Source organism: Pristiophorus japonicus, chromosome 20, assembly GCF_044704955.1.
Source record: "Pristiophorus japonicus isolate sPriJap1 chromosome 20, sPriJap1.hap1, whole genome shotgun sequence".
Classification (NCBI taxonomy): domain Eukaryota; kingdom Metazoa; phylum Chordata; class Chondrichthyes; family Pristiophoridae; genus Pristiophorus; species Pristiophorus japonicus.
Window position 1 is genome coordinate 44,656,882 of NC_091996.1, and position 27,033 is coordinate 44,683,914.

At 42.4% G+C, this 27,033-nt stretch overlaps 1 protein-coding gene across 8 annotated transcripts in view; it reads right to left on the bottom strand.

Annotated features, from left to right (window-relative positions):
• Positions 1 to 779: 779 nt before the first annotated feature.
• LOC139232513 (tenascin-like) overlaps positions 780 to 27,033 on the bottom strand; it is a 137,383-nt gene continuing 111,129 nt past the window's right edge. For all 8 annotated transcript variants that reach the window (XM_070862844.1, XM_070862843.1, XM_070862842.1 and 5 more), the window contains 10 exons: positions 25,421 to 25,564; positions 23,641 to 23,760; positions 20,834 to 20,977; positions 15,627 to 15,757; positions 11,222 to 11,357; positions 10,616 to 10,767; positions 8,651 to 8,747; positions 4,326 to 4,487; positions 3,975 to 4,138; positions 780 to 1,997 (listed from right to left, as the gene is read on the bottom strand). In XM_070862844.1, coding sequence (XP_070718945.1) covers positions 1,875 to 1,997; positions 3,975 to 4,138; positions 4,326 to 4,487; positions 8,651 to 8,747; positions 10,616 to 10,767; positions 11,222 to 11,357; positions 15,627 to 15,757; positions 20,834 to 20,977; positions 23,641 to 23,760; positions 25,421 to 25,564 — 1,373 coding nt within the window. In that variant the 3' untranslated portion in view covers positions 780 to 1,874. The remainder of the gene's footprint in view (positions 1,998 to 3,974; positions 4,139 to 4,325; positions 4,488 to 8,650; positions 8,748 to 10,615; positions 10,768 to 11,221; positions 11,358 to 15,626; positions 15,758 to 20,833; positions 20,978 to 23,640; positions 23,761 to 25,420; positions 25,565 to 27,033) is intronic.

Here is a 27,033-nt window from a genome sequence, read left to right on the forward strand (position 1 = left end):
CATCTTTAAGTCTCCAGTCTTGCCTGAGGCTTGTTAATTTTGTACTTGTGTCCTTCAGTTCTGCAACCAGCCTGGTTGTAAATTTTAGATGAAAATTCCTGTCTGAGCTATATTGTTGAAAAGTACTTCCCCTCTCCCACCCTCCGGTGTACTAAAGACACGGACTCATGCTATGGTATTACTGTCTTCCCTTACTTCCTCCCATGTCAAGATAGATAAATATTCAACTGTGGGATACATCACAGGCGATCCCAATGCTGTTCTCAGTTAAACAAGTGTAGTCGATAATGATCAGGAGTGGGGACACTGGCTGATACCCCGTCCGCCCCCCTGCCCCATTCCTTAGCCCAAGCTACTGATGCTAATTATAATACCCTGCCTATTGCTAACCCATTACAGACCAGCGACTGAACCTGGGATCTTATTGAGTAGTACAGGCCAGTTCGACACCATTTACCAAAGAAGCTATTGATTAGTGGTGGTGGGGGCAACTCATACATGTTTTGGCTAAATTCATTAAATGATCAGAGGATTGAGGAATATAACCACCAGGCACATCAATCATCTCATCTTCGTGCACCGGCCTCCCCAATTGCCGACTCCTGGGGTGAGGCCAAAAAAAAACCTGTGCCCAATTTGAGGAAGAACTCCACAAAAGCTGCCCAATTCCCTCAGGCAATCAAGAAAGCTCAAGGAGACTCTGGGCACCCATGATGCATCAGTGCAGGTTCCCCCTCCTCTCCCCCGATAGGCCTCACAAAAACAAGCTCAGAGTATAGTTTGTTAAAACACCATTACTTTATTTTAATTAGGAGTACACAGAAACGTACATTGAAATTATTCATGTGAGAAACACTCATTATTTTACAAATGTATATCAAGGTTTTAGTGGTGCTGTATAATTTAGGTTTTAGTGATCACACCTTTCCACAGTTAGGGCTTTATATAATCGGGGGGAAAAAAAATTTTTTTTGGTTGCGGACATTTGAAACACAAAAAATATTACTTTTTACATTTGTTTTGAAAATAGAATTCCTTAAAAGTATTTCGTTATTTTCCCCTTTTATTTCAGCACAGTAACCATGCTATTTAAATAAATGGAAAATGCGTTGCGATTATTTCAAACAATCCAGACATAGATTTCTTCGAGGAAAAATAACTCAAAAAAATTACATTTAATTCGGTATTTTTTTGTGTGTCAATTTACTGAACAAAACGTGTCCTATTCCAGGGAGCAAATGGAGTCTTTCTGTGAAAGTGGCCTAAGTAAGGGCTTCTAGTTTTGTGTATATACATTACTGTTGTTCTATCCTTTAACAGAATCAACATTTGGTTGATTTATTTTTAAATACGATACCTGAAATTGCTAACCAATGGCAAAAAACAATTTGTGCTTTTTCAAACAACACCTCCCTTTCGGTTAAGGACCACAAATATGGAGCTCCATGTTAAAAAAAACTCCACACCCACATTTAAACATTCAGCTTATATATTTGATGGTTAAACATGAAGCTTCTGTACATTAACCTTTTAATAACAACTGGTCAGTCTGTTGCCATGGCAATATATCCCCAACATGATGAACGAAACACAAACAATACACTCTGATGTCTGTGCAGGCGTAATGATGTACATATAAAGCCCACCCCACCCTCCAAGCAACATATATAAAGCTATGACGCTAAAAGCAATAACAACCTATGTTAATTATTGTCAACATTATCTTTGGTGTTTAAACTGAGTGGAGCTAAATCCATGTAAGATGAGAGAGCTTTCCTAGCAAGGCTCATATTACACGGTAACTCGATTGCGAGCTAAATTAGTGATGTTTCTGTACATTATGAACCCTTATTGTTGACGGCTGATTTGGTCATTTAGTGCTGTCGTTGTGCTCTCTTCTTTCTCTGTTCTAGGCCTCTGAAGTTGTGTGGTCTCAATTTCATTTCAACAAATTCAATCGAATGCTCGTGACCCTTCCAATGGTACCAGTTAATGCCCTGTTTAAAAAAATGAAATGAAGTTTAATCCAAGAGAAAGGTGGCTTATGGTACTTTACAGTAATGGATGTAATATGTACGCAAAATAAAAGAAAGACTTGGATTTATATAGTGCCATTCACGACCACCGGACGTTTCAAAGCACTTTACAGCCAATTAAGTAGTCACTGTAACCAGTGTAGTCACTGTTGTAATGTAGGAAACACGGCAGCCAATTTACGCACAAGCAATCTCCCGCAAACAGCAATGTGATAATGACCAGATAATCTGTTTTTTTGTTATGTTTATTGAGGGATAAATATCGGCCAGGACACCGGGGATAACTCCACTGCACTTCTTTGAAATAGTGCCATGGGATCTTTTATATAACGCAGGGGTGTTATACTTAGGAACATAGAAACGTAGGAATTGGTAGACAAAGAAAGGGCAAGGGACATCTAGTTCATCTTCGACAATCCTGGTAGTCACATACTACAATGATATCATCATCATAGGCGGTCCCTCGAAGCGAGGATGACTTGCTTCCATGCCAAAAAGGAATGAGTTCACAGGTGTTTCAATGAAGGACCTAATATTCCGGATCCCGAACTACATGTTGAAGGGTGGAATATGCCTGTGCGTGGATTTTTTTAACGTGTGGTGGCCGTTGCACACCAGCCACCACACGGGCTTGAGAGAGCTCAGGTCTTGGTCCAGTGGCAAGACTTAACCAAGACGACTGAAGACCTGCTCTGCTGCACGGACCTAGTACAGCCTAGTGCAGTGTAGGCTGGCCCGTGCTGCCCTGAGCCCCTGGCCCCGAACTCACGCCTCTCCTGGGCCCCGATCACATCCCTCCACAGTCTCTCGCCGCTCCTTCGCCCCGACCTCGCCGCTCCTGCTGTATCTGCCCACACTCCAATCACCGACCTGGACCTTGATGACGTCACTCTTTGCTGCCGTCGCCCTCCTGCACCAGCTCACTCTGCTCCCTGAAGTGGCATGCCTCCACGCTGCTCCAGGGGCCACCGCACCTCCGCTCCTTTTATGGCCCCGACCTGCCGCTGATGTTCTCACCATCAATGATAATGGAATTGTTGACTGATCACACCAATCAATCTTTATCAATTAGTCGACAACAAACCCAGACATGACATGAGAAAACCTCCAGTGGTGGAGAGCTTTTCGAACCGTACATCCGAAGCAATGTTCCCTCTAAGCTGCGCGGCTGTGCAGTAACGGGAAAGGTCCCGCGCAGGCCGCAGGCCACCTTCTCCACTATAAATACCGTGCATCCGCGGAAATTTAAAGGGACCAGGCTGCACAGAACAAAGTGCAGCTTACAGGGAACATTGGTCCGAAATCACCTGTTCCTCCCAAGCATGCTACAGTACAACATGCCATATCTCAAATTACTCATATATTGTATTACAGAACATTATTTCCTGGAAGAAATCTATCTAATTTACAATTGCATTTATGTTTAAGATTCTGTAATTGGGGAGGCTTTTCAATTTTTACAGTGACATATATGATTTATGCCCATTTACGTCCATTTTAAGTTTGGGCACAGTCCAATGAGATTGGGATACTCGGGCGTAACTTGACATTGGCAAATTGGGTGCGATATTGGGCGCATTTCCGGGTCTAACCTCTGGGTTGCATCCATGCCGGAAACTCCAGGCCACTACATGGCTTATGCCACTTCTGACTGAACAAGGCGGTGACAAGCAGGGAGAAGGCTGAATAGCACATTATGCTGGCGTTACCCTGACTCTCATATCCGCATTGTAGACTTTGATTGGAAAAGCAGCTGAATTATGATTAGATTCCTTAACATTCATAGTCAGCAGTGCCCTGTGATTGATTTATCAACAGACATGCTTATTTGACACAAGGAATGGCCAGGAGCATGCCAGTTTCCCTTTCCTTCGGTTGGTCCAACCTAACATGGTCAATCGTGGCCCCTTCATTTCTCCATTGCTAGATTTTACATACCTGACTGTGGCTTACAACGCCATATCTCCCATTCAGATTTACTCTGTGGCAGTTCTTGTACCACCAGGCACCCTTGTAAGACAGAGCACAATTTGTCACAGCTACATCGTTGTCTCTGTCCTTTGTGGAGAATGGACGACCATGGTGGTATGACAGAGAATCACCTAAGTAGAAAAAGAGAAATTTAAAAAGCAGTGCAAAAATTGTGATCCAAACTGCGTTCCAACGTGGAGCACTTATAGTTTGGCCTAAATGAACAGATATCCAAAATTAGACAGGGAGGTTGTTTTGAGAATTATTCACGTCTATTTTTGTCTCTATTGCCATCTTTAAATGACGTCTAAAGTATACCTGCAGTTCCGCTGTACTCTCCAACATGCAGTTTGTATCGACTTTTGGCGTCACTGATAAGGAACCTGTCATAGACTGCAAAAGCGGAATCTCCTTCATCTCGGAAATCCACACGCAGTTGATAATGATTCGTTGATGTAATCTTGTGAAGGTTTTCAAGCCCTGAAAAAAATACAATGAAAACATTTTACAACAAAAAAATCATGAGCGGTCTGGACAGAGTAGATAAAGAAAAGTGTTCCCAGTGGCAGAAGGGTCGAAAACCAGAGGGCACAGATTTAAGGTGATTAGCAAAAGAACCAAAAGCGACATAAGAAAAAACCTTTTTTACGCAGCGAGTGCTTAGGACCTGGAATGCACTGCCTGAAAAGGTGATGGAGGCAGACTCAAATCATAGCTTTCAAAAGGGAGTTGGATAAGTGCCTGAAGGAAAAAGATTTTCAGGGTTACGAGGATAGGACGGGGGAGTGGGTCTCGCTGACATGCTTTTGCAGAGAGCCGGCATGGGCTCGACGGGCCGAATGGCTTCTTCCATGCTGTAACCATTCTATGATTCAATGATTTCCCCCATTCAACCTAACAAAACCCAGCAGTGACTGGCACCAATCAAATTCTGCAAGACACCCAATTATTTAATTTCCTTATATTGTTTGAACCATTTATGGGTTATTAGTGCCATGAAAGGGAGACTTTTATTGTATAAGAACATAAGAACATAAGAATTAAGAACAGAAGTAGGCCATCTAGCCCCTCGAGCCTGCTCCGCCATTCAACAAGATCATGGCTGATCTGGCCATGGACTCAGCTCCACTTACCCGCCCACTCCCCGTAACCCTTAATTCCCTTATTGGTTAAAAATCTATCCATCTGTGACTTAAATATATTCAATGAGCCAGCCTCAACTGCTTCCTTGGGCAGAGAATTCCACAGATTCACAACCCTCTGGAAGAAGAAATTCCTTCTCAACTCGGTTTTAAATTGGCTCCCCCGTATTTTGAGGCTGTGCCCCCTAGTTCTAGTCTCCCCGACCAGTGGAAACAACCTCTCTGCCTCTATCTTGTCTATTCCTTTCATTATTTTAAATGTTTTTATAAGATCACCCCTCATCCTTCTGAACTCCAACGAGTAAAGACCCAGTCTACTCAATCTATCATCATAAGGTAACCCCCTCATCTCCAGAATCAGCCTAGTGAATCGTCTCTGTACTCCCTCCAAAGCTAGTATATCCTTCCTTAAGTAAGGTGACCAGAACTGCACGCAGTACTCCAGGTGCGGCCTCACCAATAACCTATACAGTTGCAGCAGGACCTCCTTGTTTTTGTACTCCATCCCTCTCGCAATGAAGGCCAACATTCCATTCGCCTTCCTGATTGCCTGTTGCACCTGCAAACTAACATTTTAGGATTCATGCACAAGGACCCCCAGGTCCCTTTGCACCGCAGCATGTTGTAATTTCTCCCCATTCAAATAATATTCCCTTTTACTGTTTTCTTTTCCAAGGTGGATGACCTCACACCTTCCGACGTTGTATTCCATCTGCCAAACCTTAGCCCATTCACTTAACCTATCCAAATCTCTTTGCAGCCTCTCTGTGTCCTCCACACAACCCGCTTTGCCACTCTGTGTCATCTGCAAATTTTGTTACACTACACTCTGTCCCCTCTTCCAGGTCATTTACGTATATTGTAAACAGTTGTGGTCCCAGCACCGATCCCTGTGGCACACCACTAACCACCGATTTCCAACCCGAAAAGGACCCATTTATCCCAACTCTCTGCTTTCTGTTAGCCAGCCAATTCTCTATCCATGCTAATAGATTTCCTCTGACTCCGCGTACCTTTATCTTCAGCAATAACCTTTTGTGTGGCACCTTATCGAATGCCTTTTGGAAATCTAAATACACCATATCCATCGGCACACCTCTATCCACTATGCTCGTTATATCCTCAAAGAATTTCAGTAAATTAGTTAAACATGATTTCCCCTTCATGAATCCATGCTGCGTCTGCTTGATTGCACTATTCCTATCTAGATGTCCCGCTATTTCTTCCTTAATGATAGTTTCAAGCATTTTCCCCACTACAGATGTTAAACTAACCAGCCTATAGTTACCTGCCTTTTGTCTGCCCCCTTTTTTAAACAGAGATATTACATTAGCTTCTTTCCAATCCGCTGGTACCTCCCCAGAGTCCAGAGAATTTTGGTAGATTATAACGAATGCATCTGCTATAACTTCCGCCATCTCTTTTAATACCCTGGGATGCATTTCATCAGGACCAGGGGACTTGCCTACCTTGAGTCCCATTAGCCTGTCCAGCACTACCCCCCTAGTGATAGTGATTGTCTCAAGGTCCTCCCTTCCCACATTCCTGTGACCAGCAATTTTTGGCATGCTTTTTGTGTCTTCCACTGTGAAGTCTGAAGCAAAATAATTGTTTAAGGTCTCAGCCATTTCCACATTTCCCATTATTAAATCCCCCTTCTCATCTTCTAAGGGACCAACATTTACTTTAGTCACTCTTTTTCGTTTTATATATCGGCAAAAGCTTTTACTATCTGTTTTTATGTTTTGTGCAAGTTTACCTTCGTAATCTATCTTTCCTTTCTTTATTGCTTTCTTAGTCATTCTTTGCTGTTGTTTAAAATTTTCCCAATCTTCTAGTTTCCCACTAACCTTGGCCACCTTATACGCATTGGTTTTTAATTTGATACTCTCCTTTATTTCCTTGGTTATCCACGGCTGGTTATCCACGGCTTTCTTATCGCCCTTCTTTTTCACTGGAATATATTTTTGTTGAGCACTATGAAAGAGCTCCTTAAAAGTCCTCCACTGTTCCTCAATTGTGCCACCATTTAGTCTGTGTTTCCAGTCTACTTTAGCCAACTCTGCCCTCATCCCACTGTAGTCCCCTTTGTTTAAGCATAGTACGCTCGTTTGAGACACAACTTCCTCACCCTCAATCTGTATTACAAATTCAACCATACTGTGATCGCTCATTCTGAGAGGATCTTTTACTAGGAGATCGTTTATTATTCCTGTCTCATTACACAGGACCAGATCTAAGATAGCTTGCTCCCTTGTAGGTTCTGTAACATACTGTTCTAAGAAACAATCCCGTATGCATTCTATGAATTCCTCCTCCTGGCTACCCTGTGCAATTTGATTTGACCAATCGATATGTAGGTTAAAATCCCCCATGATTACTGCCGTTCCTTTTCCACATGCTCCATTATTCCCTTGATTATTGCCCGCCCGTACATACTGGAACACAAATCACTGATAATAAGACCTAAATTGAACGCCTGTAGGGAGCAAATTAAGCAAGTTGGATATCCAATGATAACAGAGGAGTTGGCACTTGAGAACAGACAAGCTGTCCTGGTGGTAGGCAAGTTGACACTCATTTGTCTGACATCTCTCCATAAACCTCCACCGATGATAGTGAATAGATGCATTGCAATCCCCTTTTTCTTTAAAACTCCAACTTGCTCTCTCTTGGCTGTTATTAAAAATGGTTCTATCCCAACATAGGATGCTGGCCTGTAGAGTTGCCTTCTCCGTTACATTTAACGCAGAAGATGTAATATTTTGAATGTTGATCATGGGGCAGAAGATTTCCTTGTGCATTATTAATTCATGTTTTATAAAATTATTTGACCCAATTTTGAGTAGCAGGAGCATGTGTGAGGCACATCCTGCAGGAAGGGTGGAATATTGGAGTGACAAAACCATTGCTTCTCTCATCCATCTCTCAGCAGCTGCTTTAAGAGTAGCGTTGATAGAGACTTTGGGATTCGATCATCAGGACCTGACATGCATATGCGAAAAAAATCAGATTAATTTTAATGATAAGATTAAAAATAAGTTTGCAAAGGTCTCAGGAGGCCAGTGGACCACTTGTACACTTTTAGAATGTGGCTTCATAACAGGCTGGAGTTATACTGCATCTGGTGAGACGTCCAAGCCGTATAAGACTACCCACTGGAGGTGACCTCTCACCTCTCACTTAAGTGCATCTCGGAGTCAGACTGCCGACTTGCCTCCCGAGGTGTACTATCACATTCACAACAATGCACATCCAAATTACCTTTGCATTGACATGAAAGATGGATATAGGCCTGCTATGTATATGAAAACATTCGATAGGATCTGAAATCTGTTTAAGAAAACAGAAATTTTTCTACAGTTTTGAAGTTAAACATTCACACAATCGATCGCCAATGGAGGCGCCAAAAAATAAAATCAGGAAAGGTGAAGTCTCTCTTTTAAAAAAGCAAAGTAAAAAATTCAATCATTTCCACAGTAGTTGAGCTTCCACTCTTACCTAACCAGAACTCATCAGAAGGGTTGCCAAATCCATTGGTATAATTCTTCCAGTTTCTGAAGAAATCTACCTTGCCATTCACACGTCTCTGGAACACCTGGAATTTATTTTTCATACAATCAGTAAGATTTTTTGACTGTTGTCATATGTTTCACAAATATTACTCTGGGAGTGCAATTCTGTATATTTTTCTCTCATTTTTGTCGATAGTCCCGGGGTCAGTGCTCTTCTGCAGCACACTCTTCTTCCTCCTCAGCTCCAAATACACCATCTTAAATACTCTTCAATACAATCCTCAATGCAATTGCTCTTGATTTCCACATATTCTACTACTCCAAATCATTCTTTCCCAATTATTTTCACTCAGAGGGTAGTGATTCTTTGGAATTTTCCACCCCAGAGGACCATGGATACTCAGTCGTTGAGTATATTCAAGGCTGAGATCGATAGATTTTTGGACTCTAAGGGGATCAGGCAGAATAGTGGAGTTGGGGTTGAAGATCAGCCATGATCTTACTGAATTACAGAGCAGGCTGGAGGGGCTGAATGGCCTACTCCTGCTCCTATTTCTTGTGTTCTTAAGACCTTAAAACTGAGGAACCCCTTTGGTTTTCCTACTCTGGTGTCACTTCAGTACTAATTCTTGTTTTACCGCATCCTCTCTCCTATTTCTTTCAAACTTAGTGATATCCTGCTCTTTGGATCTTGCTACTCATCTTGGTTTAATTTATTGAAAAAATAGACATTCTTAGTTGAACATTTTCCAAGTGATTGGAGATTCATTAAGCATTTGTACTGATATCAATCTGGTTAGTTATCTATCATTTATTAAATAACTTGCAACTGCATTGCATTTTGTGATGCTTCCTGTGTGGCATTTTCTTAATACCTGTGTCACAGATTTGTCACACCTTGTGACTATAACACCTAAAAGTAACATATATTTAAAGTACTTCATTGGTTGTAAAGCATTTTGAGACATCCGTTGGTCTGGAAAGATACTATATAAATGCAAGTCTTTCTTTACCCTATTTTAATAGATAATATAGTACCATCTCCTCTACTATTCGTACCATTCAGTCCTCCTACACTAGGTGGCACTATGATCTTTCTCTTCCTCTATGATCTCTGCTCCTTGCTGTGAGACTTTCCTTAGTTTCAAAAATGTGTTTAAAAAAAGTCTTTAAAACGTTTCAAAACATTTAGAAAATTTATTCCATTCTGAATCAATATTTTCGTGCCTTAGGTGTGTTCTAAGGCTTTTCTTTTTCTTTCTAATTTTGCTCTGTAGACAAATTATCATTGATAATAATGCAATGCCATAGCAGCTGTTAGCTACTTGCAGAAGACGAAGAGGAACACACTTCCTGTAAGTGTTACACTCTCCAGTCACAGCCTGTTGATAACACCTCTATTGTAATAAAACAGCAGACCCTCAGAATCACAGTGAGCAATGCCACGGAAGGTCTGCTACAACGCTCGCTTTAAGCTGCACGGCTACGCGATGGTCTCGAGGTCCCGTGCAGCTGGTAAGCTGGCTTCGCAATGCAGAAAAACCCACATGTGCGGAAGCTTGAATGGTCCGCGCATAGATTAATTTTCTTCTGCATCTGCCAAAAGTCGTCAACCATTTCCTTCAAAGGCACTAAAACTTGTTGCTAGTATGCAATACGTCCCTCAATATATTACATTAAATACATTAATTAGTAATCCCCCTATTTAAAAAAAAAATACTGCATAGTTTTTATTCCAGTGATTAATCTGGGATTGGCATCATTCCACAGTCGTTGCATATACAAAAAGGAGGGTGAAATTATTCCTCTTGATTATGTTATGCAAAAAAGATCAGCATGAGGCGGGTTTCCTGCATTGTGCTTGCACCAACCTTTCTGCTAAAACTAAACAGGAGTTTCACCAACATGGTTTCCTCAATCAGGAGAAAATGTTTTTTGTCCCAGCACTTACCATCCAGCCACCTCCATCAGTGGTCATGTCACAGTACACCTGAAGTGGCTGAGAGCGATTTCCATTCAAGAAAATGGTATAGAGTCCGGAACTGGCTTCACCGTTCAACAGTGTTTGAGAGCAATCCTTGGGATATGGGTATAAGAAACCAACTGGAAAAAAAGGGAAACAATTCCAGTAATTCCAGAATGGAACATTTCCAATTTAATGTTTTAATATAAGAATTTTAATAACTAATTCAAGTCATGGATACGTTTGAGGTAGTTTCAACTAAATTATATATATGTACTGGTCAGAAAAGTACTTTAATTACCTGCTTGTGCATATAGTTTTATAGGGTCAATATCAGTAATAGTATTTACATGTTAAACAATTCCCTATAGACAAGGAATGCACTGATCCACAATTCCATAGATGCAGAATCAATTGAGGTATTTAAAAGGGAGATAGACATTTACTTGGGAAGTAAAGGGACTGAGTGATGTGGAGAAAGTTCAGAGAATTGGGATTAAAGAGATATAGCTGCCATGCCCATGCCCCTATGTTTCTGATTAAGTCTGCAAAATAACAATTTAATTGGCGTACGCAATGATTTTCTGCCCATACCTGTTGTGAAGACAGTCTCTATAACACTGCTTCTCTCTGATCCTGCGTAGGCCTGGAGTTTCACATTGTATTTCATTGATGGAACCAGTTGGGTCATGCTGAATGAGGTGTCCGCGGCTCCAAAATATTCAACTTTCTGTTGAACCATTTAAAACAAAAAGCCACTTTGTAAAAAATATCACTTTTACTTTTCTGTAAATATACATGCGAACAACATATGATTCATAAATTAACTGAGGTGAAACAACAATGTCGCCAAAAAACACCTAATGAGCAGCTCGACTCTCATCGCCGAGAGCATGCAGAAAACAAGCGCAGGCAGCGGAAGGAGCGTGCGGCAAACCAGACTTCCCACCCACCCTTTCCTTCAACCACTGTCTGTCCCACCTGTGACAGAGACTATAATTCCTGTATTGGACTGTTCAGTCACCTAAGAATGCACTTTTAGAGTGGAAGCAAGTCTTCCTTGATTTCGAGGGACTGCCTATGATGAATATAATCTGACATTTATCAGGAGCAAAAGATACCTGACCGAGTGGCTCAGCAAGCTTAACCGCTGAGTAACAACTCACAGATCCTAAACTTTCTCGGGACATGATCTCAGCAGTTACACTGGGATCACATCACCTAGTGCCCTCTAGTACATATCCCACTGGAGATTGTGAGGTTGTTGGAATGCTGGTACAAGCAAAAAGCAATACAAAGAAAGACGTGAAAAATTATTAGGACAGATGAGATTAGAAAGTGATTTGATAGAGATGGCTAAAATTATCAAGGGATGGGACAAAGTAGATGAAAACAGTTTGTAGCCAGTAATTGAGTGAACTAGCGCGATGGGGGACAAAAATACAAAATTAATTGTAAGAGATTTAGGATAGAGAGCAGGAGAAACTTTGTTTTACAAAGAGGACTATGAGGCTATGGAATGCATTAGCATAGTTGTTGATGGAAACAAACCACATATCAACATTTAAGAACTGGTTAGATAAGGGAAGTGGAGTTGAGGCCAAGATCAAATCAACCATGATCTTATTGAATGGCGGAGCAGGCTCGAGGGACCAAATGGCCGATTCCTGCTCCTATTTCTTATGTTCTTATCTTCAAGAAAAAGGGCATAAAGATCACATGTGATCAGGACGACTGATCGTGTGAAGAATAAACACCAACAAAGACTAGTTGAGCTGAACGGCCTGTTTCTGTGTTGTAATTTCTATGCAAGTCTGAGGTCATAAGAACATAAGAACAGAAGAATTAGAAACAGGAGTAGGCCATCTAGCCCCTCGAGCCTGCTCCGCCATTCAACAAGATCATGGCTGATCTGGCCGTGGACTCAGCTCCACTTACCCGCCCGCTCCCCATAACCCTTAATTCCCTTATTGGTTAAAAATCTATCTGTGATTTGAATACATTCAATGAGCTAGCCTCAACTGCTTCCTTGGGCAGAGAATTCCACAGATTCACAACCCTCTGGGAGAAGAAATTCCTTCTCAACTCGGTTTTAAATTGGCTCCCCCGTATTTTGAGGCTGTGCCCCCTAGTTCTAGTCTCCCCGACCAGTGGAAACAACCTCTCTGCCTCTATCTTGTCTATCCCTTTCATTATTTTAAATGTTTCTGTAAGATCACCCCTCATCCTTCTGAACTCCAACGAGTAAAGACCCAGTCGACTCAATCTATCATCATAAGGTAACACCCTCATTTCTGGAATCAGCCGAGTGAATCATCTCTGTACCCCCTCCAAAGCTAGTATATCCTTCCTTAAGTGAGGTGACCAAAACTGCACGCAGTACTCCAGGTGCGGCCTCACCAATACCCTGTACAGTTGCAGCAGGACCTCCCTGCTTTTGTACTCCATCCCTCTCGCAATGAAGGCCAACATTCCATTTGCCTTCCTGATTACCTGCTGCACCTGCAAACTAACTTTTTGGGATTCATGCACAAGGAAAACAAAAAAAGGGGGAAAAAAAAAAAAGGGCCTTGTAAATGTCTGGAGTGTCACCCAGGTCGGGTGGCACCGTTTAATGTTTTATGTTTTCGCAGGTAAACTCAAAAGAGTTTCATGCACAAGGACCCCCAGGTCCCTCTGCACTGCAGTATGTTGTAATTTCTCCCCATTCAAATAATATTCCCTTTTACTGTTTTTTTTCCCCAAGGTGGATGACCTCACACTTTCCGACATTGTATTCCATCTGCCAAACCTTAGCCCATTCGCTTAACCTATCTAAATCTCTTTGCAGCCTCTCTGTGTCCTCTACACAACTCGCTTTCCCACTAATCTTTGTGTCATCTGCAAATTTTGTTACACTACACTCTGTCCCCTCTTCCAGGTCATCTATATATATTGTAAACAATTGTGGTCCCAGCACCGATCCCTGTGGCACACCACTAACCACCGATTTCCAACCCGAAAAGGACCCATTTATCCCGACTCTCTGCTTTCTGTTCGCCAGCCAATTTTCGATCCATGCAAATACATTTCCTCTGACTCCGCATACCTTTATCTTCAGCAATAACCTTTTGTGTGGCACCTTATCGAATGCCTTTTAAAAATCTAAATACACCACATCCATCGGTACACCTCTATCCACCATGCCTCAAAGAATTCCAGTAAATTAGTTAAACATGATTTCCTCTTCATGAATCCATGTTGTGTCTGCTTGATTGCACTGTTCCTATGTAGATGTCCCGCTATTTCTTCCTTAATGATAGCTTCAAGCATTTTCCCCACTACAGATGTTAAACTAACCGGCCTATAGTTACCTGCCTTTTGTCTGCCCCCATTTTTAAACAGAGGCGTTACATTAGCTGCTTTCCAATCCGCTGGTAACTCCCCAGAGTCCAGAGAATTTTGGTAGATTTTAAAGAATGCATCTGCTATAACTTCCGCTATCTCTTTTAATACCCTGGGATGCATTTCATCAGGACCAGGGGACTTGTCTATCTTGCGTTCCATTAGCCTGTCCAGCACTACCCCCTTAGTGATAGTGATTGTCTCAAGGTCCTCCCTTCCCACATTCCTGTGACCAGCAATTTTTGGCATGGTTTTTGTGTCTTCCACTGTGAAGACCGAAGCAAAATAATTGTTTAAGGTCTCAGCCATTTCCACATTTTCCATTATTAAATTCCCCTTCTCATCTTCTAAGGGACCAACATTTACTTTCGTCACTCTCTTCCGTTTTATATATCGGCAAAAGCTTTTACTGTCTGTTTTTATGTTTTGTGCAATTTTACTTTCGTAATCTATCTTTCCTTTCTTTATCGCTTTCTTAGTCATTCTTTGCTGTCGTTTAAAATTTTCCCAATCTTCTAGTTTCTCACTAACCTTGGCCACCTTATACGCATTGGTTTTTAATTTGATACTTTCCTTTATTTCCTTGGTTATCCACGGCTGGTTATCCCTTCTCTTACCGCCCTTCTTTTTCACTGGAATATATTTTTGTTGAGCACTATGAAAGAGCTCCTTAAAAGTCCTCCACTGTTCCTCAATTGTGCCACCGTTTAGTCTGTGTTCCCAGTCTACTTTAGCCAACTCTGCCCTCATCCCACTGTAGTCCCCTTTGTTTAAGCATAGTACGCTCGTTTGAGACACTACTTCCTCACCCTCAATCTGTATTACAAATTCAACCATACTGTGATCACTCATTCCGAGAGGATCTTTTACTCGGAGATCGTTTATTATTCCTGTCTCATTACACAGGACCAGATCTAAGATAGCTTGCTCCCTTGTAGGTTCTGTAACATACTGTTCTAAGAAACAATCCCTTATGCATTCTATGAATTCCTCCTCAAGGCTACCCCATGATATTTGATTTGACCAATCGATATGTAGGTTAAACTCCCCCATGATTACTGCCGCTCCTTTTTCACATGCCTCCATTATTCCCTTGATTATTGCCCGCCCCACCATGAAGTTATTATTTGGGGGCCTATAAACTACGCCCACCAGTGATTTTTTTCCCCTTACTATCTCTAATCCCCACCCACAATGATTCAACATTTTGTTCATTAGAGCCAATATCGTCTCTCACACCTGCCCTGATATCATCCTTTCTTAACAGAGCTACCGCACCTCCTTTCTCTTTTTGTCTATCTTTCCGAATTGTCAGATACCCCTGTATGTTTAATTCCCAGTCTTGGCCAACCTGCAATCACATTTCTGCAATGGCCACCAAATCATACCCGTCCGAGATGCTAAACACCCAGGCTTTACGGACAAAAACATAAGCTGTATTTTAGTGTTGAACATTTTGCCTCATACTTTTTGAGCCTGAGCTTTAATGTCAGTGGGTTGAAATTCACATTTTCACCAATTTCAGTGAATAAAGCCGATGTGACCACAAGAGTGGTGGAGGAACATCACTCCCAATATTCAAGAGCTTAGAAGTTCTACCCTGTGCGGGACTTACCTGTGTTCTGCCATCTTCAGATTCAATTGTCAGAATGTACCCACTGATCTTAGCTTGTGGAGGTTTCCATGAAATTAATGCATCGTTTGTTGTAATTTCTCCGACTCGCAAGTCTCTGGGCGCATCAATGGCTTGAAGGGAATAAAAATATGATCATTAAAAAAAATGAAAACTAATTGCATTTAAATCTGTATATCAGTAAATGATCCTTTTACAATAAACACTGAACTGTTTTCTAGACAACTGACTGTATTACAGCCAAGAAAGCTTTTAGTTCATTGTTTAACATTGTTTAAACAACTGTCACTCAAAGTTTGTTTTTATATACAGGCATGGCGCCTAAAATCCGGATTCCTCTGGACCGAGGCTGTTCCGGATTCCGGGCTTTTCCGGACTTTTGATTAGTTTTCTGACATCCCAAATCCAGAAACACTCGTGCCCAGGTTCGGGTAATTCTGGATTTCGGAACGTCAGAAAGTGGAGAGGGGGATTCCCGCTGATGAACTGTTCAGGTCTTCCGACCCCGCCGAGGAGGTTGTCGTCGGGCTAATCCCGCCAAGCAGGTTGTCGGGTGGGCCCCGCCGAGGAAGTTGTCGTCGGGCAGGGGCCCGCCGAGGATGTTGGCGGGCGGGCCCCGCAGAGGAGGTGTTTGGGCGGGGCCCCATCGAGGAGGTGTTCGGGCGGAGCCCCGCAGAGGAGGTCGTCGGGCGGGCTGGCGAGGAGGCCCCGAGGTGAGGGCAGCAGTGGTAGGGTGAGGCGAGCAGCGGCGAGGCGAGGCATGAGAATGGCAGCGTCGCGGATCTAGATTCCGGAACATTTTATGGAATCCAGAACCCCGGATTCTCGAAGCTGCACCTGTATAAGGACTGAAGGATTTCATCCACTTCATGGCTCTGAACCCTTCAGTTACATTTATTAGAGATTCCTCTTCATGACCCCATTCGCACTGCCTTTCATATACGCTGATGATACCCAGATATACCTCTCCTTCACCTCTCTCAAACCCTCCACCATCTGTATACTATCAGGCTGCTTGTCTGACAACCAGCACTAGATGAGTAGAAATGTTCTCGAATTAAATATCGGGAAGACCAAAGTCATTGTCTTCAGTTCACACCACAAACTCCATTCCTTTCCCACAGATTCGGTCTCTCTCCAGTAACTGTCTAAGACTGACCAAGTCAGTTCGCAACATTGGTGTCATATTTGAACATGAATTGAGCTTCCTATCTCATATCCATTCTATTACTAAGACTGCCCATTTCCATCTTAGTAATAATGCCCGTCTCTCCCCTTACCTCAACTTATCTGCTGCTGAAATCCTCATCCACGCCTTTATCATCTCTAAACTTGACTATTCCAATGCACACCTGGCTGGCCTCCCTAGTTTTACCCTCCATACACTTGAAATCATTCAAAACTCTGCCACTCGTGTGCTAACTCGCACCAAGTCCTGTTCACCCATCTCCTCTGTGCTTGCTGACCTACATTGGCTCCTGATTTTAAAATTCTCATTCTTGTTTTCCAATCCCTCCATGGCCTCACCCTCCCTATCACTGTGATCTCCTCCAGCCCCATAATTCCCCTAGACCTCTGCGCTCCATTCTAGCCTTTTGAACATCCCTGAATTCCACCATTGGTAGTCACGCCTTCAGCTGCCTAGATCCTGAGCTCTAGAATCCCCTCCCTAAATCTCTCCACTTCTCCACTTCTCTTTCCTACTTTAAGACGCTCCTTAAAACCTACCTCTTCGACCAAGCTTTTAGTCATCAGCCCAAACATCTCCTTTTGAGCCTCGGTGTCAAATTTTGTTTCTTTTGATAACATTCCTGTGAAGTGTCTTGAGACTTTTTTTTTGTTATCGGCACTATATAATTATAAGTTGTTCTTCTTCTTGGATGTAATTCCATTTTGGTTCCCTTCCATGCTCTGTACACACTTGAATCTTTAGCTGCTGCTATACTGTACCAGTGTCGCTGGTTCCCAAAGTCTGGGGCTCATGGACTGGGCAACAACACCAAAGCACACTTGCCAGCTGCACTAAGGCCAGTAGCTAAGAGTAATCCTCCGAGATCTCTGCACTCCTCCAATTCTGGCCTCTTGCGCATCCCAATTTCTTTCGCTCCACCACTGGCGACTGTGCCTTCAGCAGTCTAGGCCCTAAGCTCTGGAATTTCTTCCCTAAACCTCTCCCCCTCTCTTGCCTCCTTTGTCCAATCTATTGGTCATCTGTCCTAATATCTCCTTATGTGACTCGGTATCAAAGTTTCTCTGATAACACTCCTGTGAAGTGTCTCTGTACATTTTAGTACGTTAAAGGCGCTATATAAATGCAAGTTGTTGCTGTCGTTGTTAGGAAGACTCTTTATGACACGGCACTCGTGCAATGTAAAAGTAGCTTTTGTAAATGTCTAACTTGATTGCCAAGGAATGGTCGGGTGGATTTTCCAGTATCCAAGGCAACGCAGCAGAACAGACACCTGGGAGCTGGAGAATCGGTGCCACTTGTGTCTCGAGCAAGCGTTTTAGACCAGCCTAAATTGGCCTTGCTGAAAAAGAGTTTCATTAAAATATTATAATGCATTTTGATGAAGTGGAGTGGAATTTTTCATCTGCCTGGTCTGGTGCTGAGGTGGGCGTACCTTCACTATTTTTGGAGTGGGTCTTAAGGAAGCTCCATGAGCAATAAAGTTCTTAAAGGGTCACAGTATTTAATACTGGAAGTTCGAGTGCCCACACCCACCACTGAAGAAAGAAGTAATCGGTGTCAGAGTGCCCACACCCACCATTATGCCACCAACATTATTGGAAGGCCCGGGCAATTCCTGAAGGCAACTGCCTCCCTCAACTTCTATGCAGCCTGTAGCAGATCTGTGCCATCTGCTGAAAGAATCCCTGCAGCTAATGGGAACCACAGGGATGGCACTGCTGGTGACAGCCAACATTACCTCCTTACTCAACCTTTTTGCTGCCCTCGCTGCTGAGCGTGCTGTTCTCTGGGAAGGGCGCCATAGAGTGGCAAACACGGCAACCCTCCTCACACCTCTCTCACTGGACAACACCTCCACTTTGCCAGCCGGGGAGATTCTGGTGCAGCACCACTCTGTCACTTGCTCGGGGATTCTGTAACTGCCTCCAATATTTGTGGTGCCGCAGGGTTTTGCCAGCCATCTGTTTTGTGCCTCATATAGCCTTGGTATGGGTTAAAATACACTTCAAACATTTACAACCATTGTAAACGGGATACGGAATGTTTTGACTTCATTTCTGTCCACTTGAATTTTCCCAGCAGCCACCTGTGTTGGTGACCATCGAGCACCAGGCCAGTTTTGGCTCAATTTGATTAGGGCCAATCCCAAGAGAACAACCTTGTTGGCAGTGGACAAGCAGAATCTCCACAGAACCCTCGTTCTCCAACTGAGAACTCACTGATCACCTCCTCCTTCCCAAAGCCTCTCTCAATTCCATTCATTAGCCAGCTGTAAGAGAGCAGTTTAAGATCCTTTGCTTCCCATAGGGCAGCATCCATCCATCCCCATCCCCTCCTACAAGCTCACTGTGCATTTCACAAGGTGCGCCATACTCACATTTATTTAAACTCTGCATATGTTTGTTTTACAGATCATTAACTCTGGCCCATTTTCTCCTTAGTTTAGCATTTCAATCTAATCAAAGATGCCGGAAAACCATGAACAAACACACTAAGCATACACCAGTGTGTTTAAAGGTGTTGCTGTCTGCAGCTGAAAGCTTTGAAGTCTTGGTCATTAAAAACAGATATTTGGGAAGCTTTCATGGGATTTATGGGAACAAAAAATTCTGCTTAGTTTAGGTATTCTACACAATGTAAAAAGTTGCTGTGGTTGGAACACTAGGCTTAGATTTAAAAAATCACAGAGTGCAGGAGGCCGTTTGGCCCACTCTCTCTCTGACTTGTTCATTGTCCTCGCTCTCTCTCCCTCGCTCGCTGCCTGTTGTTCATTGCTCCCTCTCTCTCCCTCTCCGCCTGTTATTCATTGTCCTCGCTCTCTGTCTCTCTGAAAGAGCTATCCAATTAGTTCCACTCCCCTGCTCTTTCCCCATTGCCCTGCAAATATTTCCTTTTAGCTTGAGATCCAATCTGCTTTGTAAAGTTACTATTGAATCTACTTCCACCACCTTTTCAGACTATATTTATGAATTTGGATTTGAATCCAGGGTACAGCAGTCTTGTAGGTATGGTACCTCAAGGTCATGAGTTCAAATCCCACCATAATTAGTTGTGAAATTGATGTCAATAAATCTGGTAACTTGCAGGTTAATAGCAGGCACATTGTTGTGAACATGATTTTAACCACTATAGTGGTGGGCACGAAAGTCAATCTCGACCCGCTGTAATCCCTGCGGGATCTACTGGTGCCGCTTCCAGTGGGTTCCTGCACTGACCTAGAGAAGCACCAACAGAAAGTGTCAGCAGAGACAGAATCGTGGGAGACACACACGGCTGCACCTGCACTCCCTGGAGTACTGGGCGGTGTTTAAAACTGAACATCGCACTTCGGGGATTGGTGAGGTGCGAACAACTGCCTGAAATAGCTGGTGTGCTCAATATGTTATAAGCGACGCCTTTGTCATTGACGCTAATGGTACTAGCAAATAGTTAGCCCCATTTGCCCGATATAGGAGGCTACCCCAATAAGCATGGACACAGCAGAAAAATGACAATGAAAGCTACCCTCTTTTGTTGTAAAAACCCAGCTGGTTCACTATTGTACTCCAGGGAATTAAGCTGCTACCCCTACCTGGTCTGGCCTACGTGTGGCTCTGGTCTTGCACTGTGCGGTTGACTCTCAATCTGCTCAGGAAAACTAGGGGTGGATGTTAATTACTGCTTTGCCTGTGTTTCCCACATCCCAGCAACAAATGAAAAGAAAACAACAACAACTTGGATATATATAATCGCGCTTTAACATAGTAAAACATCCCAATGCACTTCACAGGAGTGTTTTGAAACAAAACAAATAAACTTGACACTGAAAGGAGTGCGTGACCTAGGCGAATACCTTTTCTTTTACATGCATCAGTGAACATTCTTTCTATTTGTAGCTGGGAATATTTCTCTGCCCACACCATTGCACAGAATGAATAGCAATGATTAACTCTGCAGGACACGTTTACAGTAAACAGTGTTGCATCAGTGCGTGCACCACGTGAGAACTGTCACTCACCGGTAGTGAAAGTCGTGGCAGAGACAGAACTTTCGAGAGAGCCTTTCACAGCATTGATCCACACAGTGTACAGAGTGCTGGGTAATAGCGTGCTGAGTTCAGACTGCACTAGGTTTCCTGAAACTTGCTTTGTTATTGGAATACCTGAAACAAAAAAAAAATGGAGAATGCATATCTTGTTTTAGATCTATTAATTAATTTCATGCATAGCTACACATTTTCATTTTTAAACCCATAATTAACAATGTTCTTTTATTACATAACGAGAAATTAAATTTGTGGAGAGAGAAACAGAGTTAATGTTTCAGGTTGATGACACCGACCTGAAACGTTAACTCTGTTGCTCTCTCCACAGATGCTGCCTGACCTGCTGAGGATTATCAGCATTTTCTGTTTTTATTTCAAGTATTCAACATCCGCAGTATTTTGCTTTTGAGAAATTAATTTTAATTCTCATGTCAGCTTGGTTCCGTTGTTCGTTGGTCGCACTCATGCCTCTGAGTCAGAAGGTTGTGGGTTCAAGTCCCACTCCAGAGACTTGAGCACAAAAATCTAGGCTGACACTCCAATGCAGTGCTGAGGGAGTGCTGCACTGTCGGAAGTGCCATCTTTCGGATGCGACGTTAAACTGAGGCTTCGTCTGCTCACTCAGGTGGATGTAAAAAAAATCCCATGGTACTACAGGGTATTTCGAAGTAAAGCAGGGAAGTTATCCCTGGTGACCTGGCCAATATTTATCCCTCAATCAACATCACTAAAACAGATTATCTGGTCATTATCGCATTGCTGTTTGTGGGAGCTTGCTGTGTGCAAATTGGCTGCTGCATTTCCTACATTACAACAGTGACTACACTTCAAAAGTACTTCATTGGCTGTAAAGCACTTTGGAATGTACTGAGGTCGTGAATGGCGCTATATAAATGCAAGTCTTTCTTTTTAACACTGTCAGAACGTCTGGGTCCAAATCCCATTGTGGACTGCGCACCCTGGACCTGAAATTCCGGTTGGAGGCTTCCTTTGGACGAACGCCTCCGATATGAGAATTTTTTCCGAAAGTACCCGGTGGTCCCGGAGGTGCCTGTGATTGTGGTGGGAGACCTTCTCTTCCTGCGCTTTGGAGCACGCCCCCCTCCTCAAGGATCGCACGAAGAAGGTTTTTAACATAAAAACGTGTATTTAAATGTTATTTTTATATGTTTTAAAACTCTTACGCTGGTGAAAGTGGGCTATGCACCTCCTTTTACCAGGCGCAAGAGCTTTAAGGACATTCGCTGGGCAAGAGTTGGGCAAATAGCCCAATCTCGGCCATGAGAATGTCCTAGCTGCAGGGATGCATTTAATCTGTCAAGGCAAAATTTGACAGTTCGGAAAAGTCGGTTTTCGGTGAATGTGCATTCTGCGCCGGAAACCGGCTTTTGCGGGGCATGGCTGGGTCCGTATGTATTCCATACGGACTCAAAGAGGCTGGAATTTCAGCCCCATAATCTAAGCTGACACTTCAGTGCAATACTGAGAGAGTGCTGCACTGTTAGGGGTGCTGTCTTACAGATGTGAAGTAGAGGGTATAGAAAGTCCATCTCACTATTTGAAGAAGAGCAGAGAGTTCTCCTTGTGTCCTGGCTCCTATTCCTCCCTCACGCTGTATAACAAGAGCAGATTATCTCGTCATCCACCCATATAGGGCTCTTCTGTGTGAAAATTAGCTGCTGTGTTTGCTTTACATAAACAGTGACATCACTTCAAAAACAAATACATTCGTTGCAAAGTGCTTTGTTCTATATTTTATTTCCTGACATTCGTTTAGCTACACAAATAAGTGACCATGTACAAAAGTTAGATTTTATATAATATGCAAATAACGTTGGTGTTATTTGATGATAAATAAGGTTAAAAGATTTAACGGCAATGACATTTTTTCTCTCTATCTCTATGTTCTCCTATTTTCTCGCCATTTTCTTTGTGTGGACCTCGCCAACATCTTTTCACCCTCTTAACTATTTGTACATTCTTTTGTCCTTTTATGTCCCTCTATCACTGCTCATCTTATGTAATAGTTTTTTATGAAGTAGTTTGCAGGTCACTCGACCCATTAACTCCCTTCCCATGATTCTCACCCCTTCCCCTTGGTCTCTCTTGTCGCCTTACTAAAATGCCTTCTTAGTTTTAATCTTCAGTTCTGATAAGGAGCACACACTCACAATGTCGTAACCTGTCTTTTCTCCTTACAGATGTTGACTGACCTGCTGTGTATTTCCAGCAGTTTCTGCTTTTATTTCAAAACTAAATCCAACCTCAACTCGTAGATTTTTTAAAAAATGTATAATATTTATATCTTCGAGCATGAAAGTACTCTGTCAAGTAAATGTGCATTGCTATATTGACCGTTTATTAATGAATGAACCAGGAATCTAAATGGGATGGAGAATCACTATGGGGTTATGTGTAGCAATATCGTAAATAGCTTCATGAAGATTTACTCTGGTTGGTATATATGTTGAAGTCAGATATTTTAAGGCCTATCAGAGGAAGTCTTCAGGAAGACCTTTATGATATTGCCACAGATGATTTTAATTTGTCCATTTTATGAACCATTGTAAATTCAAGCAGTGTGATCTGCATTTTCCTCACAATTTATCACCATTAGGCTTTGAGTCAAGAGCACTAATCAGTAAAATCTATCTCTAGATATTTTTAAGAAATGCCATAAAGAAATTTTCTCGAGGACAAGATTTTTTTCTTACATATCTGTTCTAAGATTTGATTAATGTTTAATATAAAATTGTTTGTTGAACATGATTTGGCCTTACCATCCTCAGTACTGTAGGTGATGATATAGCCATCGATTGCAGCATGAGTGGGCTTCCACATCAACAGGGCTTCAGAATCTGTTATGTTCATAACTCTTAATTCAGATGGACTGTCCATTGCTGTCGATTAGGGAAAAAATGATTACAAGACATTATTTTCAAACCTGTGCAATCTAGATTCCTGAAAATTAGGATGTCGTTCGACTGGCTCTTAACAACACTGCTTTAAAAAAAAAGTGTTTTCAGTTTCACCATTTTATTTGCAAAGATGAACTGCAGACATATGTGCTAAATGTTCATAACCCGACAATCCCAAAGTGTAAATGTAAAGTGTATTTCATCCAGACCCTAGAGTAAAGCAATTATACTGTACTCTCCTCCAGAACTTCAGTCTGTGATTTGTGCCTGAGGTGCACATCAGCAGAACAATGGTCATGGGCTATTACTCCCCAGTGTGAAAATCAATGGCATCTTTTGTCACATACCACTTCTTGAGCTCAGGTCTCTGCATTACCTTAGAATTCTGAAGCGTAAGAGCCCTGCTCTCTTAGCCCCGAATCATTTTGATAAAGCTCTCATAACTGGTTGGGAGCCTCAGTCACCACCTTGTTTTGAATCCACAAACTATTATTTGGGGGGTGTTGCTGCAGTGAAGGTGCTTTCGTACTTCAGTTATCACTGAATTCTGTTTCATAAGAGTGCCTTCAGCATATTGCCCTTACTTTTACACTCAGTTGGGATCAAGTCTCCATAGCCCAGTCTTCTATGGAGACACAGAGAAAGGACATGAGCAGGACTGGTTTCCTGCATTTAGACAACTAAATTGTCTGCTTTATCGTGACAGCAGAATCGTAGGCCTACATTTTCATGGGTCTATGATGCCATTGGATCTTGGAAGCTGGGCTGATTTACACTATGGAATACAGCCAACAGAGAGAGACCATGCATCTGCAATTGATTGTATTACTGTAGTCTGAAAATATCTTGAAATGTTTTTGGACAGTTCCTGGCATAACCCAATCTGAAAATACAAGTGAAAGTGAGGCCAGGGACTCTCTTTGAGTCAGAGATTCCCTGTCTGCTGGACCACAAACTTCTTACATTTTTTTCAGTTAGGTTTAAGATGAATTAAATTGCTTGTGTGTCAGTTATGGCTCAGTGGGCAGCACACTCGCCTCTGAATCAGAAGGTTATGGGTTCAAGTCCCACTCCAGGGACTTAAGCACAAAAATATCTAAGCTGATACTTTAGTGCTGAGAGAGTGCTGCACGGTCAGAAGATCTGTCTTTCGGAGGAGACGTTAAACCGAGGTCCCGTCTGCTCTCTCAAGTGGATGTAAAAGATCCCATTTCGAAGAAGAGCAGGGGAGCTATCACTGGTGTCCTGGCCAATATTTATCCCTCAATCAAAAAAACATATTATCTGGTTATTATTGCACTGCTGTGTGTGGGAGCTTGCTGTGCTCAAATTGGCTGCCGCATTTCCCACATTGCAATGGTGATTTCACTCCAAAAGTACTTCATTGGTTGCAAAGTGCTTTGAGATGTCCGGTGGTCATGGAAGGCACTATATAAATCCTTTCTTTCAGTCATTCAGGCCATTATCTATCAAACATTTACATTACCTTTTATTTACTGTTACATCCATAAACACGAATAGAAAATGTTACACATGCGCAATACACATTTTAAGTCTCAGGCAGACTGCCACTAATCCATAAATAACATGATATTTTGAAAATAAAGATTGTCTATTTTGTTGGTTTTTTCCTTTAGCTTACCTGTATGCATTCTGCCTGAAATTGGTTCACTCTCCTCAAACCCTTTAACAGCAATAACTTTGATTTCATATTCAGTGGCTGGGATCAACTTCCGCAGTGTGGTTCGAGTCTTGCTGCCATCAACGGTCACAGTGCTCCTTGCACCTGTGAAAATCGGAATAGAATCATAGAATCTTGCAGCACAGAAGGAGCCATTCAATCCATCATTCCTGTGCCAGGTTTTCGAAAGAGCAATCCAGTTAGACCCATTCCTCTGCTCTTTCTCCATAGCCCTGCAATTTTCTCCCAATTCCCTTTTGAAAGTTACTATTGAATCTGCTTCCACCACACATTCAGGCAGTGCATTCCAGATCACAACAACTCGCTGCGTAAAATAATTTCTCCTCATCTCACCTCTGGCTCTTTTGCCAATGACCTTAAATCTGTATACTTTGGTTATCAATCCTTCTGCTACTGGAAACAGTTTATTTTTATTTACTCTATCAAAACCCCCTATGACATTGAATGCCAATGTCCTGGGGGAGTGTTTGCTAGTGCTGTTGGGGAGGGTTTAAAATAATATGGCAGGGGGATGGGAATCTATGCAGAGAGACAGAGGGAAGGAAAATGGAGGCAGAAGCAAAAGGTAGAAAGGAGATAAGGAAATGTGGAGGGCAGAGAAATCAAAGGTAAAAATCAAAAAGAGCCACATTACAATATAATTCTAAAAGAACAAAGAGTGTTAAAAAAACAAGTCTGAATGCTCTGTGTCTCAATGCGAGGAGCATCCGTAATAAAGTGGATGAATTAACTGCACAGATAGCTGTTAACTGATATGATATAATTGGGATTATGGGAACATGGTTCCAGGGTGACCAAGGCTGTGAACTCAACATCCAAGGGTATACAATATTCAGGAAGGATAGATAGAAAGTAAAAGGAGGCGGGGTAGCGTTGCTGGTTAAAGAGATTAACGCAATAGTAAGGAAGGACTTTAGCTTGGATGATGTGGAATCTGTATGGGTAGAGCTGCGCAACACCAAAGGACAGAAAATGCTAGTGGGAGTTGTGTACAGGTCACCAAACAGTAGTAGTGAGGTTGGGGATGGCATCAAACAGGAAATTAGGGATGCGTGCAATAAAGGTACAGCAGTTAACATGGGTGACTTTAATCTATATATAGATTGGGTTAACCAATACGGCAAGCAATACCGTGGAGGAGGGTTTCCTGGAGTGTATAAGGGATGGTTTTCTAGACCAATATGTCGAGGAAACAACTAAAGAGCTGGCCATCCTAGACTGGGTGTTGTGTAATGAGAGGGGATTAATTAGCAATCTTGTTGTGCGAGACTTTTGGGGAAGAGTGACCATAATATGGTAGAATTCTTCATTAAGATGGAGAGTGACACAGTTAATTCAGAGACTAAGGTCCTGAACTTAAAGAAAGGTAACTTCGATGGTATGAGACGTGAATTGGCTAGGATAGACTGGTGAATGATACTTAAAGGGTTGATGGTGGATAGGCAATGGCAGACATTTAAAGATCACATGGATGAACTTCAACAATTGTACATCCCTGTCTGGCGTAAAATTAAAACAGGGAAGGTGGCTCAACAGTGGCTAACAAGGGAAAT